The 16040-nt window shown below is 36.3% G+C and overlaps 1 protein-coding gene across 22 annotated transcripts in view; it reads left to right on the plus strand.

The window, feature by feature from the left end:
* UTRN (utrophin) overlaps positions 1–16040 on the plus strand; it is a 555518-nt gene that overhangs the window by 287745 nt on the left and 251733 nt on the right. For all 22 annotated transcript variants that reach the window (XM_060419779.1, XM_060419784.1, XM_060419780.1 and 19 more), the window contains one exon: positions 11503–11692. In XM_060419779.1, coding sequence (XP_060275762.1) covers positions 11503–11692 — 190 coding nt within the window. The remainder of the gene's footprint in view (positions 1–11502; positions 11693–16040) is intronic.

Here is a 16040-nt window from a genome sequence, read left to right on the forward strand (position 1 = left end):
CTCCAAGCCAGGCTTCAGCAATACATGAACCGTGAACTTCCAGACGTTCAAGCTGGTTTTAGAAAAGGCAGAGGAACCAGAGATCAAATTGCCAACATCTACTGGATCGTCGAAAAAGCAAGAGAGTTCCAGAAAAACATCTATTTCTGCTTTATTGACTATGCCAAAGCCTTTGACTGTGTGGATCATAAGAAACTGTGGAAAATTCTGAAAGAGATGGGAATACAGACCACCTGACCTGCCTCTTGAGAAACCTATATGCAGGTCAGGAAGCAACAGTTAGAACTGGACATAGGAAAACAGACTGGTTCCAAATAGGAAAAGGAGTACGTCAAGGCTGTATATTGTTACCCTGCTTATTTAACTTCCTTGCAGAGTACATCATGAGAAATGCTGGGCTGGAAGAAGCACAAGCTGGAATCAAGATTGCCGGGAGAAATATCAATCACCTCAGATATACAGATGACACCACCCTTATGGCAGAAAGTGAAGAGGAAGTAAAAAGCCTCGTGATGAAAGTGAAAGAGGAGAGTGAAAAAGTTGACTGAAAGCTCAACATTTAGAAAACGAAGATCATGGCATCTGGTCCCATCACTTCACGAGAAATAGATGGGGTGATTGCAGCCATGAAATTAAAAGACGGTTACTCCTTGGAAGGAAAGTTATGACCAACCTAGACAGCATATTAAAAAGCAGAGACATTACTTTGCCAAAAAGGTCCGTCTACTCAAGGTTGTGGTTTTTCCAGTGGTCACAAATGGATGTGAGAGTTGGACTGTGAAGAAAGCTGAGCGCCGAAGAATTGATGCTTTTGAACTGTGATGTTGGAGAAGACTGTTCAGAGTCCCTTGGACTGCAAGGAGATCCAACAGTCCGTCCTAAAGGAGCTCAATCTTGGGTGTTCATTGGAAGGACTGATGTTGAACTTGAAATTCCAATACTTTGGCCACCTCATGCGAAGAGTTGATTCATTGGAAAAGACCCTGATGCTGGGAAAGATTGAGGGCAGGAGAAGAAGGGGACGACAGAGAATGAGATGGCTGGATGGCATCACTGACTTGATGGACATGATTTTGGGTGAACTCCGGGAGTTGGTGATGGACAGGGAGGCCTGGCGTGCTGCGATTTACAGGGTCGCAAAGAGTCAGACATGACTGAGCGACTGAATTGAACTGAACTGAATTGACTTAGTGGAAAGGGAAATAGGATGTGATATTCTGAATCCTCCGGAGAAGGCAAGGCAACCCACTCCAGTACTCTTCCCTGGAAAATCCCATGGTTAGAAGAGCTTGTTGGGTTGCAGTCCATGGGGTCGCGAAGAGTCGGACATGACTGAAGCGACTTAGTAGCAGCAGCAGCAGTGCTGAATCCTCACAGGGAAATAGTTCTGTCTTGAATATATATGCAGTGGGAGTGGGGAAATTCTCTTAAGCTTCCAAGTGATGTGGCATTGGCAGCTTAGAACAATCTCCTTAAATTCGATGGAGTGAATTTTTAAATGCTTGATGAGAACCCAATATCTAGGTAACAAAGATTAGTTACAAAATACCATAGAAGGTTGGGAATGTCTCCAGTGACTAATTAATCGTCAAATCCACTGCATTTCCTCACTGCATTAAAGCGTGCTTTGAATATATTTCCTAGTTAAATGATATTTTATACACCAAAGGACAAATTACCTTGTGAAGGTACTCATTGGAAAGCTTAAGGAATTGTTTCATTGCAAGTTTTCTACATGCCACTCAAACTACTGATGCTACTATTTTCCACTCTAGAAGAGAAAAATGTATTTAAATCTCATGTAACTGTAAAGGTTGCCATTCTAGTATACCAGAATTTAGCAAGACACATCTCTAGATTTGTTGAGACATTCTTTTCCATTGAAGTCTTAAAAAAAAAATTCACCTATTTACGTTCAGACACTCTTTTGACTAATGATAAGCACATGCATATTAAACAATATTATATCTTATAGATTAAAAATGAAGTATTATTTAACATTTAAAATCACATTTTAAAAAAAGTCAGTTATGTGGGTGACCATGTGTTGTAATGCTGCAAAATGACGGTAAGCTATTCTGTAGCATATTAGCTAGTTGCTTGTATAACAGACTTCTCTTTAAAAAATAAGCATTTGCATCTTAAAAATCTCAGTTCCTTTTAATATGAACTATTATAAATTTGTCACCCATGTATTCCTTAAATCTTTTATGAGAAGTTATTTATACTTTTGTTCTGTACCATTTCTTGCTCTAAAGAATTCTATAATCTGTTACTTCTGTGTGAACAAAACCTTTTTATTTCTGCTAAAATTATCCTTCTAAACATCAAAACTTGTGTCTTTTAGATTTTCAGCCTATCTTTATGCTTTGTGATTTGTGGATTTTGAAAGATTAAAAAAAAAAAATCTTCTGTATCTTTGTCTAGTAGCCACAATTTCCTGAACTTAAAACTATTTCCGATTCATTGCCAGTGTTCCTTCTGCTTAACCCTCTCATTTACATTTCTCAGAACTTCCTCCGGCTCTGTTCTGATCTTTCTTGAGATGTAGCAACCAGGAGTGCCAGATAGAAGCTCTGCATTGAGAATCGTGGCCTCGTGTAAATTCAGTGCTGGATGTGATGTTAGGACTGAATCTTCCACATTAGTGCTTCCTGACCTCTTTGCTGTCTGCACCACATATCCATTCCCATCAGTAGCATTTTATTTACATGCAGTGATTCTTCATGAAGCTGAATTTGAGACTGTGGATGGAGTGAGAATGGATAAACTCTTCCAGTGGGTTTTATCATCTCTGGTGGACTCTGTAGTTTTCAAAGGACCCCTAGAGATTCTGATTCTGACATGGGCCCTTTACTCAACTAGGCCAAGCTCATTATTTTAAGGATGGAAATAGAAAATTGGAGATTTGAATGGTTTACCCCAAAGCATATATCTAGTAAATGGAAGAGGTGGTAAAATTAGGTGGTTTCCTTCTGAGAACAGTGTACAAATGGCAGTAAAAGTAACTTAGCCTATGTCATATAGTGTGCATACATACTCCTGAGCCTAATTTTAGTGACTTTTTTTGCCTTATGGTATTATGATAAATCATGTGAAACTCCTTGAAAATAAGTAAAAGATTCTTGTAGTATTTTGTAGTGTCCAGTATAACTTTTCTAGATTTTTTAAAAAAAAAGAATGAAATGAGTGATGTGGAGACTTTTGAGCTGTACTCTGTTAGAAATATCATATAAACTTATATTAGTTTAAAAAATAAGACTATATATAAATACTGTGATTGTGATTTTTATTTTAATAACATGAAGATAATTTGGACTTCTGTATACAGAATTTAGTTTTCTGTATGTTCACTGTTTTTAGTAGTTGATTATGATCATGGTAAAAACATATGACACCAGATATTTGTGAATTTAAAAAATTTCCCAGGACATTTATTTATTAAAGTGCACATTTGCATCCTATAAATAAAATTAATTTCCTAGTATTTCACCAAATTAGGGAAAATCTTTTAAGCCACTGTATTTGTGGTGATTTGTCGTTACAGCAGCAATGACCTGCTTATAACCACCATAAGAGAAATTATGGGAATGAGATACCATAGGTTTGGAAGGTGTCTGCACCCAGTTCTGTAAGGGAAGCAGAAATTAACCAGGCAGAAAGGGAAAAGTCAGTGGGAGGAGGGAGGCGTGAAGAAGGATATTTAAAGTAAAAAATAAAGCTCTAAATGTGAAATAGCGACCACTTTGAGGGTTAGTCGGTTCCTTTTTGGACGTAGATAAAGCATGAGGCTTGGAGTGATTAAATAATCTTAGGAGAGGTAAGCAAGGCTCAGACCGTGGAAAACCTAGGTGCCTTAAAGTGGACTTTAAGGATGATGAAAATTATGTGGGAGGAGGTGGGCACTGCCCTAGCTTTTACAGCTAGTCAGTGGTGGAGCCATATCTGCCTTGATTCAAAACCTGTATTCTTTTTACTGTCAGTTCAGTTCAGTTCTTTTTGCTTTAGTAACCAGCAAAGTAGACGTCTCTTAACCATTGCCTAAAAGTTATTTTGCAGCAATTTCCTACAAAGTGAATATTTTTAAAGGACAATCTCTTTTCCCACCGATGACTAGTAGATAATTTGACAGTTTTATACTAAATGCCCTAGTTTCTGAATTCAGAATGTTCTGCTGGTTAACAGAGTGTGCTGCTGGTATTAATGCAGCTCAGTGGATCCAGTACTGTCTAAGGTCAAGCGCTCATGATCCGCTTACCTCCCTTTTCCTTTGAAGCATCATTTTAGACTTTTCACCTCCCCTGCTAGGCTAGTCCTTCATGCTTGTTAAGTATATAAATGACTCTTACATAGAGACTCTCTCACTTCACCCATGAGGTTCTTAGATGTTTGTGTCCTCTTCCTTCTTCCCTAGTCTGGGCATTCTTAGGATTTAATAGAGCTAATCTATAATGATGTGATTTTACATTAGCTGTTTGCCACATAACCTGTTAGGTACATGCTATGTTCATCTTTATTCTTAGGAATGTAGGACACATGTAAAATGAAAGTGTTTGACTTCACTAAATTTTATAACTACTAAATTTTATGTGTTCTTAAAATAAGAATAGTCTAATAAATTTATAATTACTAAATTTTTTATGAATGTTCTTAAAATTAGAATCATTTGCTCCTGGTTGATTACTTGTGCATGTGTCCTCCTTTAATTCTGATACTTTTTTTGGTACAGCCTTTATTTGGTTATTCCTAGTATTTTTTTTTTAGCTGATGTTTTAATAATTGAAAATATGGGCAGGGTTAAGTGGAAGACTAAACACTATCACCACCAACCATGCAAATTCTGGTGGATAACTTCTAATGATTAAAAAGAAATATATGCATATGATTAAAAATTCTTTAAAAATTGAAAGATTTATAATACAGTAGTTTCCTCCAAACAAATGAGTTCTATTCTGAGAGCATGTTCATAAGCCCAATTTGCTTGTTAATTCCAACGAAGTTTGTGTAGGTACCTAACTAACCCAATCAGCTATATAGTTCTGTATTGTAATAGGTTTATAATACTTTTCCCACAAATAATACATAAAAACAAGCAAACACAAAAAACAGACACTTTTAATTTTACTGTACAGTACCTTGAAAAGTTCAGTAGTGCCAGCTATATCACTGCTGCTTTTATGCTTGTTTCCAGTCATTCTGGGCTTGAAATAAAGGTACCATACTACCATACTCTGCACAGTACTGTGCAGTAAAGTACATAAGAACAACCACTTGTAGAGGATGCATGCACGCACATACAAAGTATGCCAGGCATGTGAACTAGCTTTCATGACTAGACCTGTAAATGCGCATTTGCATCTTTGAAAGTTTGCAACCTGAGGTTCATGTGTAGGGGACTTATAGTGGTTCTCTCACTACTCAGCACAGCCCTCTCCCTAGGGGCAACATTTTTCCTCTCCTTGCTTGATCATGTTAATTCCATTTTTAATTTTTTGAGGACTTGCCATATTGTTTTCCATAGTGTCTGTATCATCTTATCATTAAATTTTTAGAGAAGCAGATATTCAGTGTTGATAGTATTATGTCTATCTAAGCATCATTAACAGCCGAGCACTGACATTTACTATAATTTTGTTTCTTTATTTTACCTGAAATTAATAATTGCCTTGTTTTTATATGCTTAGTTTTCTTTGCACCTATTGCTAATTCTTCCCACATTTTCCATGGCCTGACAGTACAATTTCCTGCAAGGTCAATCACATTAAGCAGTCTATCACTTCTAATAATTTTTCTTGCAGACATCTCTTCTGGAGACAGTTTGCAAAGCCTCGTGCACAGCCATTATCCTAGGGGTTTTCTGTGCTTTCCTCATAGGATCTCATGGAGTTTTTTGTTTATTTGTTTTTGTCCTTTTTTTTCTGTTAGGATGTGAAGTTGATTTTAATGTCATACTAATGTTAAGAGAGTGCAGACCTCAACATATTTGACATATGACACATAAGTTAAAATTACAGTACTTTTCACAAGCTTAACCTGTGTACGCATAATAACAACACCTGGGCTTGTCCACTTTTCAAGACTCTGTTTTGCCGGAGTGTCTTCTTTGTTAATTTTGCCAAACTGAAACAAGAAACAGAGCAGGTGGTATGATGAAGACAGGCATCATCTGATCTGATTTGAATACATAACCCTTTGTCTGAGATCTCCTTTCACCATTAATGTGAGGACCTGTTTGCTTCTCCATGCGTTGGATTTCTTGTTTTTATGCTTCTTAATATATTGTCTTCTTTCTGGATTTACGAACTGAATATTCTAGAGGCCTTTACTCTGTAGCTTCTTGAAAAGTGATATTTGGGAGGTAATTTTGAAGTCCTATTATAAAAAGATATTCATTATTTTATACATGCTATTATAATGCTATAATAGTGACTTACTTGTAGCTCAGATGGTAGAGAATATGCCTGCAATGCAGGAGACTTGTGTTTGATCCCTGTGTCATGAAGATGCTGTGGAGAAGGAAATGGCTACCCACTCCAGTATTCTTGCCTGGAGAATTCCATGGACAGAGGTGCCTAGTGGACTACAGTCCATGGGATCACAAAGAGTCAGACATGACTGAACAACTTACACAGAATGCTATAATAGATGCTGAGAAATATGGAGATGCAAAAGACTGCTTTTGCCTATTGTGTGTTTATGGAACTGGGAGAAAGACAAGAAATCTCTATGATATAGTTAAAGTAAAATGTAAGAGTGGGATAAGATCACAGTCTAAGGGTTTTTTCAGGATACATGTGATAAATTTCTGACGAGGAGTTTGACCTTTGATGAACTCTGGGCAAGGAAACCTAATTAGACTGAAATGTTTTGGAGGAAGTAATCCTTAACCCTTAAAGGACTGGAAGGATTTTGATAGGTAAAGACAGTCAGAAGGACATATTTTTTTCAAATTAGTATATTTATTTTAATTGGAGGCTAATTACTTTACAACATTATGCTTGTTTTTGCTATACATTGATGTGAATCAGCCATGGGTATACATGTGTCCCCCATCCTGAACCCCGCCTCCCATATCCCTCCCCATCCCATCCCTCAGGGTTGTCCCAGTGCACTGGCTTTGAATGTTTCAATGCATCAAACTTGGACTGGTGATCTGTTTCACATATGGTAATATACATGTTTCAATGCTATTCTCTCAAATCATCTCCCCCTCGCCTTCTCCCACAGAGTCCAAAAGTCTGTTCTTTATATCTTTTGCTGTCTTGCAAATAGGGTCGTTTTTACCATCTTTCTAAATTCCATATGTATGTGTTAGTGTACTGTATTGGTGTTTTTCTTTCTGACTGACTTCACTCTGTTTAATAGGCTCCAGTTTCATCCACCTCATTAGAGCTGATTCAAATGTGTTCTTTTTAATAGTTGAGTAATATTCCATTGTGTATATGTAAAACCACAGCTTTCTTATCCATTCGTCTGCTGATGGACACCTAGGTTGCTTCCATGTCTTAGCTATTGTAAACAGTGCTGCGATGAACATTGAGGTATATGTGTCTCTTTCAATTCTGGTTTCCTTGGTGTGTATGCCCAGCAGTGGGATTGCTGGGTCAGATGGCAGTTCTCTTTCAGTTTTTTAAGGAATCTTCACATTATTCTCCATAGTGGCTGTACTAGTTTGCATTCTTACCAACAGTATAAGAGGGTTCCTTTTTCTCCACACCCTCTCCAGCATTTATTGTTTGTAGACTTTTTGATAGCAGCCATTCTGACTGGCATGACATGGTACCTCACTGTGCTTTTGATTTACATTTTTCTGATAATGAGTGATGTTGAGCATCTTTTCATGTGTTTGTTAGCCATCTGTATGTCTTCTTTGGAGAAATGTCTGTTTAGCCCATTTTTTGATTGGGCTGTTTATTTTTCTGGCATTGAGCTGCATGAGCTGCTGGTATATTTTTAAGATTAATTATTTGTCAGTTGCTTCATTTGCTATTATTTTCTCCCATTCTTAAGGCTGTCTTTTCAACTTGCATATAGTTTCCTTTCTTGTGCAAAAGTTTTTAAGTTTAATTAGTTTCCATTTGTTTATTTTTGATTTTATTTCCAATATTCTGGGAGGTGGGTCATAGAGGATCCTGCTGTGATTTATGTCAGAAAGTGTTTTGCCTATGTTTTCTGCTAGGAGTTTTATAGTTTCTGGTCTTCCATTTAGGTCTTTAATCCATTGTGAGTTTATTTTTGTGTATGGTGTTAGAAAGTGTTCTAGTTTCATTCTTTTACAGGTGGTTGGCCAGTTTTCCCAGCACCTCTTGTTAAAGAGATTATCTTTTCTCCATTGTATATTCTTGCTTCCTTTGTCAAAGACAAGGTGTCCATATGTGCATGGATTTATTTATCTCTTGGCTTTCTATTTTGTTCCATTGATCTATAGCTCTGTCTTTGTGCCAGTACCATACTGTCTTGATGACTGTAGCTTTGTAGTATAGTCTGAAGTCAGGTAGGTTGATTCGTCCAGTTCCATTCTTCTTTCTCAAGATTGCTTTGGCTATTTGAAGTTTTTTCTATTTCCATACAGATTGTGAAATTATGTGTTCTAGTTCTATGAAAAATACCATTGGTAGCTTGATAGGGATTGCATTGAATGTATAGATTGCTTTGGGTAGTATACTCATTTTCACTATATTGATTCTTCCGATCCATGAACATGTCATCTTTGATTTCTTTCATCACTGCAGAAGGACATTTTTATGTGAGTATACAATTTTTATGTGGACATGGTATTACAAATATTCTAGAGGAAAAGGAACCTCCCACTTTGATTTGAATCATTGGACTGAACTACACGGTAAAGTTGGAAAAGTAAATTAGTGATAGATTATTGGAGAAGGCAATGACACCCCACTCCAGTACTGTTGCCTGGCAAATCCCGTGGACAGAGGAGCCTGGTAGGCTGCAGTCCATGAGGTCGCTAAGAGTTGGACACGACTGAGCGACTTCACTTTCACTTTTCAGTTTCATGCATTGGAGAAGGAAATGGCAACCCACTCCAGTGTTATTGCCTGGAGAATCCCAGGAATAGTGGAGCCTGATGGGCTGCCGTCTATGGGGTCACACAGAGTTGGACACGACTGAAGCGACTTAGCAGCAGCAGCAGCAGCAGCAGCATGGAGGATTATTATTTAGTTACAGGAAAGCAATTTCAATTTGTTCTGTAGGCAGCCAAACACTGTTGGAGATTTTTCAGAAGTAAGTGTTGAGATGAGGGTGATGACATTCCAGAATGTTATGTAAATAGGATCACAGTATATAGCTTTTATGTCTGGTTTCTTCTACTTAGCAAAATCATTTGAGGTTCCACCCATGTTGCATCCTTCATTAGCATTTAGATTTTTATTGCTCAGTAGTATTCCATTATGTGCATATGCCCCAGTTTATCTATTTATGGGTTGATGATATTTGAGTTATTATCAGCTTTAGACCATTATGAATAATGCTGCTATGAACATTTGCATTTAAATTTTGTGTGGACATGTGTTTTCATTTCTCTTGGGAATAAGATTCCTGGCTTGTATCTTTAAGTGCATGGTTAACCTTATTAAAAACTGACAAACATTTTCAGGATGGCTGTACCATTTTATACTCCTACCATCAACTGTGAGAGTTGCAGTCATTACACTTTGTAATGTTACCAGGAGTTGGTTTGGTCATTTTCTTAAAGCCATTCTGCTATGTAGTGATAGCTCATTGTGGTTTGAGTTTACATTTTTTCTGATGATTAATGATGCTGAGCATCTTTTCATGTGATTTTTTTCTTTTTTTGCTATTCATTTATCTTCTATGTTGATATGTCTATTTAAATTTTTCATCCATTTTTTAAATGAATGCATTTGTTGATATGTAAGAAAGATGCTTGTTTATTGTAAATTCAAAGGATGCAGAAAAGTTCTAATAGGAAAGTAAACCACATTAGAATCCAGCACCTGGAACTATTTTAATGTTAAGTTAGTGTTCCAGACCTTTCTCCCTCTGTCTGTATATACAGATGGATGGATACTGATGAATGGATGAATGAGTGGATGGACAGTTGGAAAAAATATGTACATAAAATCTTATTACATGTGCTGATTTTTAAATTGTGGTATAGTTCATGAAATTCACCCTTTTAAAGTGTACAACCAAGTGGCTTTTAGTATCTTTTCCCTGTTGTGCTTCATCACAACACTCTTAATTTCAGAACATTTAATCACTCCCCAAAGAAACCCACAACCATTAATTAGCAAGTCAATCCCTGTTTTCTTTTACCTTCCAGTCCTCCTCAACAACTAATATATTTTCTCCTTTTATGGATTTGGTCCTCTTAAATATTTCATGTACATGAAATCACAAAATATATGGCCTTTTGTATCTGCTTTTTTCACTTGGCAGAATGCTTTCAAGGTCCATCCATACTGAGCATGTATCAGTATATCATTCCTTTTTATGATGCAATAATATTTTGTGGATGAATATACTACATTTTGTTTAGCACATCCTCTCTCAATTGATGGATATTTGGGTCAATTCTATTATTTGACTCTTCTAAATAAGTAATGCTGGATTTGTGTACGAGTTTTTGTGTGGATATTTATATTCAGTTCTCTTGAGTTTAAATACTTATGACTGAACTTGTTGGTGTCCATTCATAAATTAAGTTGTTTTCTTTTTATGGAGCTTTGAGATACATGAAGTTTTACAGATTGGGTTTACAGGTGTGTGCATCTCTTAAATCGTGCAACTTCAAGATATATGCTTTAATTTTTGGTGTAAATTTAATGAATGCTTTATAAAAACTGGATTGTCTGATGTCTTCTGAATATTATTATGTGAGCTTAAAGAACCAATTTGTATTGATATGAAGTGTTTAAAATATATAAAGTAAGTCTTTTAAATTTTTTATTTGTATCTTAACCATTTATTCAGATATTACTTCTTTCTAGAATTCATTTAGTCATGTGTATGAATATTTATTGATATTACCTTTTGAGTGTTGGTGGAAGTCACTCAGTCATGTCCGACTCTTTGGGACCTCATGGACCACACAGTCCATGGAATTCTCCAGACCAGAATACTGAAGTGGGTAGCCTTTCCCTTCTCCAGGGGCTCTTCCCAACCCAGGTATCAAACTCAGGTCTCCTGCATTGCAGGTGGATTCTTTACCACCAGGGAAGAATAAAATGTATGGGGACTAACTTAATGTACAATTACGAGTTGTAAAATGTGATGATTATTTTATGATATGATATGATTTTGTTAATATTTATATCTCTCACCCACTCCTTCCTCTCAAAATTTACATTACTATTAAGGATTATTCAAGACACACATAGAAACAGATCTTCTAGTCACATTAGGTACTTAAATAAAGGTTGCTTAGAGGCTGTGTGTTAATTTTTCTTGAGGATGTGCTTGCTGTGGCCTGTCACACTGTAAGTAATGAAGATGTGCCTGTCATTTTGTTATTTGCAGCATTGCTGACAGACAGAGTGCCTTGGAGGCTGAGCTAAGGACAGTGCAAAGCTCTCGCAAGGATCTGGAGAACTTCCTAAAGTGGATACAAGAAGCAGAAACCACAGTTAATGTGCTTGCGGATGCCTCTCAGCGGGAGAATGCTCTTCAGGACACTGTCCTGGCCAGAGAACTCACACAGCAGATGCAGGCAAGTGCATGGGAAACTGTGCCTTCTATTTTAATTTTTGCCATCCTCTTTTGATCCATCTACATGCAACATTTATTACAGTTTACAGGTGAGGCTATCACCTTCTTTAGTTATGAAATCCATACTCCTCTGTGAATAGTTGGTTTCCAGAAGTGAGGTCTATGAAATACTCTTAGTTAATCATTAAGGAAAAAAAAAAAAAACACCTTGTTTTATGGAAGTGATAATTATTCATTTAGACTTATAAGCTCATAACTATTCTATTTTCTGTCATCTTAAGCCCTATTACAGTTAGCCTTATTGAGACCTGATTTATCAGGGCATTTCCTTTTAATATGAAGTTGTTTCTTTGTTCATTTATTGTAAATACTTAATATAAAAGCTGCAAAGGCCCTGTGGCTTAGTTTACAACTAAGAATATTAGGCTTGAAGGTATTGCTTTTATGTCTTTAGCTTGATAACTACAATTGTAAATGCAGTCTGAGGTTCAAATTTTCTTCCATATGAAATATGATAATGCAAAATCTTTCCTTTAAAAGAATTTTTGAGGAATCTTGTGAAGCATGTCTGAATCTTTTTTCTGCCCTAAGTGCAACTCTTCAGTGCCCTTGAATTTCCCATTTTATTTGTGCAGAATGACCTATTCTTGCCAATCACAGGCCTTCTCACTTAGAATTCAGTCTTAAACCAGCTTCATTGGAGGAGTCTCCTTGTTTACCAGAGTTTTACATCTGATTACTTCTTTGTGCTGTGTCATTCTCACAACATTTTGACAGGTATTATTTCTGATGCTTGTGAACTCATGATCCATTGTCATCTGATGCCTGTCTCCTCCTCTCCTAGTTGATCATGTGGTTCTTCAAGGGCAGAGATCACATTATTCTGCACTGTTGCCTATGCAGAGCTCTGTGTGGAAATTCTAAGTAAATACTGACAGCTGCCCTTGGGCCCTAAAACATCATCATTATGAAATACAGTGTGATGACCTTTTTTGAGTCCTTTCTTAGAAAATCTTTTCCCTCAAAACATCAGAATGTTTACAGATATTTGGGTCTGGATGAAGGGTCCAGAAACTTTCTTGGAACAATTCTGATTCTTGCAAATTTTCTCTGTTTGAAATTATTATCATTAAAAAGTTATAAAATTTTTAAAAAGACCCTTTTGGAATAGACTTATTAATAACTTATTCCCATGCATAGTGACTATTAGAGTGTTTGATGGTTGAATTCTCAAGATTAATTCAACAAAAGTCTGTTTACTTACATTACTTCTTATATTTTATTCATTGATTCATTACATAATACCCTTGGGTCTTGATAATGAGAATGAGCAGGCAAATGTTGAAGATAAATCTGTTCTTTTTGTGTGTGTTTTGTCTTACCCTCTGGAGTCCTATGAAGTCACTATACATGTTAATTGATAAGATATTTAGCTATCATCTCATGTTTAGAGGGTTATGGAGAGCTCTGAATGTGGCTGTATGCTAGAATATATTATTTTTTTATGATTTAATGATAAGTCTGACCCAATAATGCTCACGGATACTCAATTTATATAATGATGTTAAACTCAAACATACGCAGGTTGTGCGTTTAAGAACGTAACACTTTTACACAATGAACAAAGGAGGCTTGAAGTGAACCTTGATGATGAGCACCAGTAAAACACAGACCTATTTTGGAGTTTAATAATGTCTTTAAATACATTTTATCCTGGGATATATTTTTACATAGCCAAAAATTCTTCTCAATATTTAATGAATTATTCAAATTGTGGAAAAAATACATATAAATAGAGATGTTTAAAATCTTTTTGAATAAAAATAACTAACACAGGACTACTTGTCTTATGGCAACCAGCGTCAGGAAAAAGAGGCTACTGACTAAAGAGGTTACTGTTATACATTATAACATGAATGCTAAATGCTTCTTGAAACTAATTTAATGTTGCTAAAATCATCTATTTTGTCTCATAAGAAATAATAAAGAGGGCATTTATTAAAAGCTTATTAACATCTCTCTACCTAAAGATAAGCACATTCATTTATTTATGGTTTGGATGTTTTATATTATGGTAGTTTGCATGAGTTTTCACTCCCTTGCTTCTTTGTTAAATGCTCTTAATTTTAAAACATTCCCTTCACTTTATTAAAAAAAGAAAATCGATGGCTTTGCTTTTTGCTTTGGGAACCTTATAGGTAGATGATTTTTAGACTTAGTACCATTAGCTTAGTATTTCTATATGCAATAGACTTTTAATTTTCCTTTGGAGTTTTGTTTTTAATGACTCTCCTTTTGTGTGAGTGAACAGGCAGTTACAAATGAAAACTTATTTGGAAATGGAAAGATATTTGTTGAAGAAAAAGGATGAGGGAAAGCACTTAGAGTTATAAAACTCATGTTCTGTTGGTGTGCTGATGGTGGTGGAGGACATGTGTTCACAAAACGATAGAATAAGGACCTCGGCAAGTGTGTGCTCTGTGTACCAGGGCTGTATGTAGAACTGCTTACGTGACATATTTTCTAGTTGTACTTGCTTTGTGTCTTAACATAGTGGGATGCAAGGCCATGGGACTATTTCATGAAGGTGAAGAAATTTATTCTGTATTTGGTTTAAGGTGAATTTGGGTAACTTTTGATAAAGCATAGTTTGGAAGCACATGGCAAGATGAAGATTAATTTCTGGGAGTATGCCATGATACATACCACTTCTGATAAGAATAAATGATCACTTGGACTTATGAATTTATGTTTCATTGCCCTGCTACACAGCAGTTAGGTTTTTCTCCTCAGCGGAGAACTGTTGGCAAGAGAAAACCTGATCTTTTTGGAGACGAAAGCTCTTGGAGAGCTGAGTGGTCCAGATCATAGAGAGTCTTGTATGACTTGCCAAGTATTTCATATTTTAACCTGGTGGCAGCGAAGAGAAGTCTTTAGAGAATATTAAGCAAGAGAGTGATACAGTGGGACTTTATTTTGCAGGAATCTAACTGATGACTTTATGGAGAATGTGTTTGAATTGGGCAAGACTGACAGCCAAACAGGATACTGCAGCCATCTGGTCAGGGATAAAAATGACTAGAAATGAGGCAGTATGGGTGAAGAGACCTAATGACTTGATAGTATGAGTAGACTAAGGGCGGGGAAAGGGTTATGGACAAAGAACTGATAGATGGTGTCAGAATCTGAGATTGGGGACGACAGGAAAAGAAAAAGTCAGGGAAGCAGTGCAAGTTAGTGCAGAGTATGATGGTGAGTTCCATTTGGACTGCAGGGAAATGAGGCATCTGAGGAATGTTCAGGACAAGATGCCTGGCACACAGTTGTCACTGTGGATCTGTATTCAAATGAGAGAACTTGACCAAAGATGCACAAATTTTTTTTTTTCGCTTTTGAATGAAAGCCAGTTTGTCTATTAATTCAAATGCATTTACTCTTTAATTTTCCTGCCTGTATTCTAAGATATTATTATCGTCACCTTAATTATATTTCAAAATATAAGCTTTAAATTTCATCAGTACCAATTAATTAACATGCTTTGATTCTTTCCTGAGTAAAATTCTGTTGCCCTGTGCCTTTCTGGGGTTGCTGTTTTTACTCTCTAATAATATATGATTTGGGATTATTCTGTTTTTGTTTCCTGTGTTCTCTTTCAGCCTAATTTATATCCTCTTTACCATAGGTGTAGGCTTTGGTTGTTTAGATCATTTCAGATCTTGTCTGTTACCCAGCTCTCTGGTGTTTAGGGAGTATTACCTGTACTGTAGAAGCTTCACCTGTTGGTTCAGGGACAGGAATTACAACTTCATTTTTTATAACAGCTTTTTAACATTCCACATACCCTACAATCCTTCTGTTTCATCCCTTTAAGTTGTATAATTGAATTGTTTTTACTGTATTCACAGAGCTATGCAACCTTTATCATAATCAAATTAAAACGTTTTCATCACCTCAAAAAGAAACCCTATACCCCTTGGCTATCAATCCTCTGTTGCCAATTCTCTGACCCTCAAATAATTACTAATCTACTTCCTGTTTCTATATATTTGCCTAAAAAATTGCTAGTTTTAATCACCTCATTCTTTGATGACCTCTTCCGAGTTGGGCTTTGTATAGATATTTTGATGTTAGACTCTCCAGAAGGAGGCAGTATAGGTTCTCAGTATACAGCTGCTGGGAAAAAATAGACAAACAGAAACTCAAAAAAACGCTGCTTGATAAACGCAACCCTCAAAGACCCACTTTAGGGCTTTAAATCATGCTAAAATGAAGGATTAAGAAGGCAGACAAAGTAAAAGATAAGAAACGAATATTTTTAAATGCTGCCTTTCTTTTAAAGAATCATGACA

This window comes from Ovis aries, chromosome 8 (genome assembly GCF_016772045.2).
Source record: "Ovis aries strain OAR_USU_Benz2616 breed Rambouillet chromosome 8, ARS-UI_Ramb_v3.0, whole genome shotgun sequence".
Classification (NCBI taxonomy): domain Eukaryota; kingdom Metazoa; phylum Chordata; class Mammalia; order Artiodactyla; family Bovidae; genus Ovis; species Ovis aries.